The sequence below is a fragment of the Lachnellula hyalina genome (genome assembly GCF_007821495.1).
Source record: "Lachnellula hyalina strain CBS 185.66 chromosome Unknown contig00279, whole genome shotgun sequence".
Taxonomy (NCBI): domain Eukaryota; kingdom Fungi; phylum Ascomycota; class Leotiomycetes; order Helotiales; family Lachnaceae; genus Lachnellula; species Lachnellula hyalina.
In genome coordinates, this window is record NW_022157393.1 from 829 (window position 1) to 3,237 (window position 2,409).

Here is a 2,409-nt window from a genome sequence, read left to right on the forward strand (position 1 = left end):
CCGCACTCCTCTCTCCACTCCTTTAGGAATTTCTATGCATTTAAATTATATCTGTAAAAAGCGGCTGCTAGTCGCTTTAACCTTTACAGTATACCCTCGCTTCCTTATATTTCTACTAATCTAATCATCCATCTCCGAGCCTCTGATTCCCTCTAGATAATAAAGAGCGGACGAACATTTCACATAATTGACGGCCGTAATAACGCACTACGTGCACGTAGTTCCCACCTACCCAGCCGGCTAGCCTGGGCCGTTTCAAGTTAAGGGTTTACGGACCTGGATATCGTGATATTCGATAACGGGCCGGATTAGCTGTACCTGAAATTACTGGATTGGGTCAAGTGCTTAGGTACTTAGCCCACGATTGTGGACCTGGGGAATTCAAAAAACTTTAATTTGAGGTTTAGATTTTTGGACCACGGAGAAACTGGACCGTCTCGTACTGTAGCTGCTTCTGGTCTCGTTCTCATGTAGTAATTAATGGTAGGACTGGAGGATCCACTGCGTGCGGAGTGCCTGCGGTGAAGGAGAAGAAGAAGAAGAAGAAGAAGAAGAAGAAGAGGAAGTTAAATAGTGAGGGATTCCCATGTATATGTTACTTTATTTTTATATTTATCTTCATTCCAACGTCGTCGTCTCTCTCTTTAAAGAAAGTTCCAATTGAATTGTTATATTTATCTTGTTTGTTCTAGAATCCCCTTTTTCATTCCAAAATGATGCTCCCGAGAACAACACTCCTGGCTCTCCTGCCCTTTTTCATCAAAGTCAACTCTCAATCCTCGGGTACTGGAACGACGACCAGATATTGGGGTATGTATTTACTTCTCCCAGCATTGCATTTCCTGTTCTCCAAGTCTGAAGGGAGAGTTCCAAGACATTGAACCAAACACCCCATTTTTCAACCACACAAAACTAACTCCCTCTCTCTCCCAACCAACAGACTGCTGTAAAGCTTCCTGTGGCTGGTCAGGCAAGGCAACTCTAGCCAGCGGCTCCAACCCCGTGACATCGTGCGACGCGCAGGACAACCCGCTCACGAACTACGACGCAGCATCCGGGTGCAACTCTGGCACGAGCTACATGTGCTCCGACCAATCGCCCTGGGCCGTCTCCGACACGCTGAGCTACGGCTTCGCAGCGACGACGATCTCGGGCGGGTCCGAGGCGTCGTGGTGTTGTGCGTGCTACGAGTTGACGTTTACGTCGGGCGCGGTGCAGGGGAAGAAAATGATCGTGCAGGCTACGAATACGGGGGGGGATTTGGGGGCCAACCAGTTTGATCTCGCTGTAAGTTACACAAGATATACATACATACCTATGTGATATCTTTGGAAACTGACCAGCGTTACTACCTAGATACCCGGTGGCGGCTTCGGCCTCTTCAACGGCTGCACCGCCGAATGGGGAACCCCCTCCACGGGATGGGGACAGCAGTACGGCGGCATCTCAGCGCGAGCTGACTGTGACGCCTTTCCCGATAAGCTGAAGGCGGCGTGTTACTGGCGCTTTGACTGGTTTGGCAATTCGGACAACCCAGGGGTCACGTTTGAGCAGGTGGCGTGCCCGGCTGCACTGACGGCTAAGTCGGGGTGTGTGAGAGAGAGCGACGCTATTGACGAGACGCCTACGGGAGCTTCTTCCGTCTCAACGTGGACGTCTGGTGCAGCAGCTGTGGCGGCGACTTCGCCTGTCGCGCAGGTCGTGGCTGTGTCTTCGTCTTCGTCTTCGTCTTCGTCGTCCATTGTCGCGGCTTCTACAACTGCGGCTGCAACGAGCGCTGTGGCTTCGTCGGGGGAGACGGTGCCTCAGTATGGGAAGTGTGGTGGGGATGGGTATACGGGGTCGACTGAGTGCGCTGCTGGCTTTACTTGCAAGTGGTCGAATGCGTATTACTCGCAGTGTTTGTGAGGGAGGGAGAAAGAAGTATTTCGATTCTTGGCGTTGATTTTCCGACTTGGAAATCCTTGAGGGCTCCGGTTTTTATGTTAATGTTTAACTCTGAGGACTTGGTCTTTATGGAGTGTTATCTTGCCGTCTGTAGACAGGACTCGCAATATCTTTTTGGTGGGGAAACCGTTGCTAGGTCAAGGTTTATGTATATATATTCAGTTCTGTAGTACCTCCAACTTGGATTTTTGACTAGAAGTGACTTTCTATAAGCTTTGGATTTTTATAACTTGATGGATTGTTCATTTTGGGTGGTATTTTGTATACTGAAGCCGAACGTGGTTTATTGATATGCAATCAATACTGCTTGGCAATAACTGGTCTGTCTTGTCTACTTTTTAAATCAGACCGGAGCTCTGACTTTTATCGGTTGTTCCTAGAACCAGATTAGTATGCTTAGACATGGAGGCCAGCAGAAGGAGTATCAACCTCTGGTTGTTTAGAGGATGGATGAAGAATCTG

At 49.1% G+C, this 2,409-nt stretch overlaps 1 protein-coding gene across 1 annotated transcript; it reads left to right on the top strand.

Moving 5' to 3' along the window:
- Nucleotides 1–713: 713 nt before the first annotated feature.
- On the top strand, nt 714–1,908 carry GUNK (putative endoglucanase type K; the record flags this gene model as incomplete). The annotated part of the gene is made up of 3 exons (XM_031153963.1): nt 714–810; nt 941–1,287; nt 1,357–1,908. 3 exons carry the CDS (start codon nt 714–716, stop codon nt 1,906–1,908), a joined length of 996 nt encoding a protein of 331 aa, XP_031001151.1.
- Between the last annotated feature and the right edge of the window lie 501 nt (nt 1,909–2,409).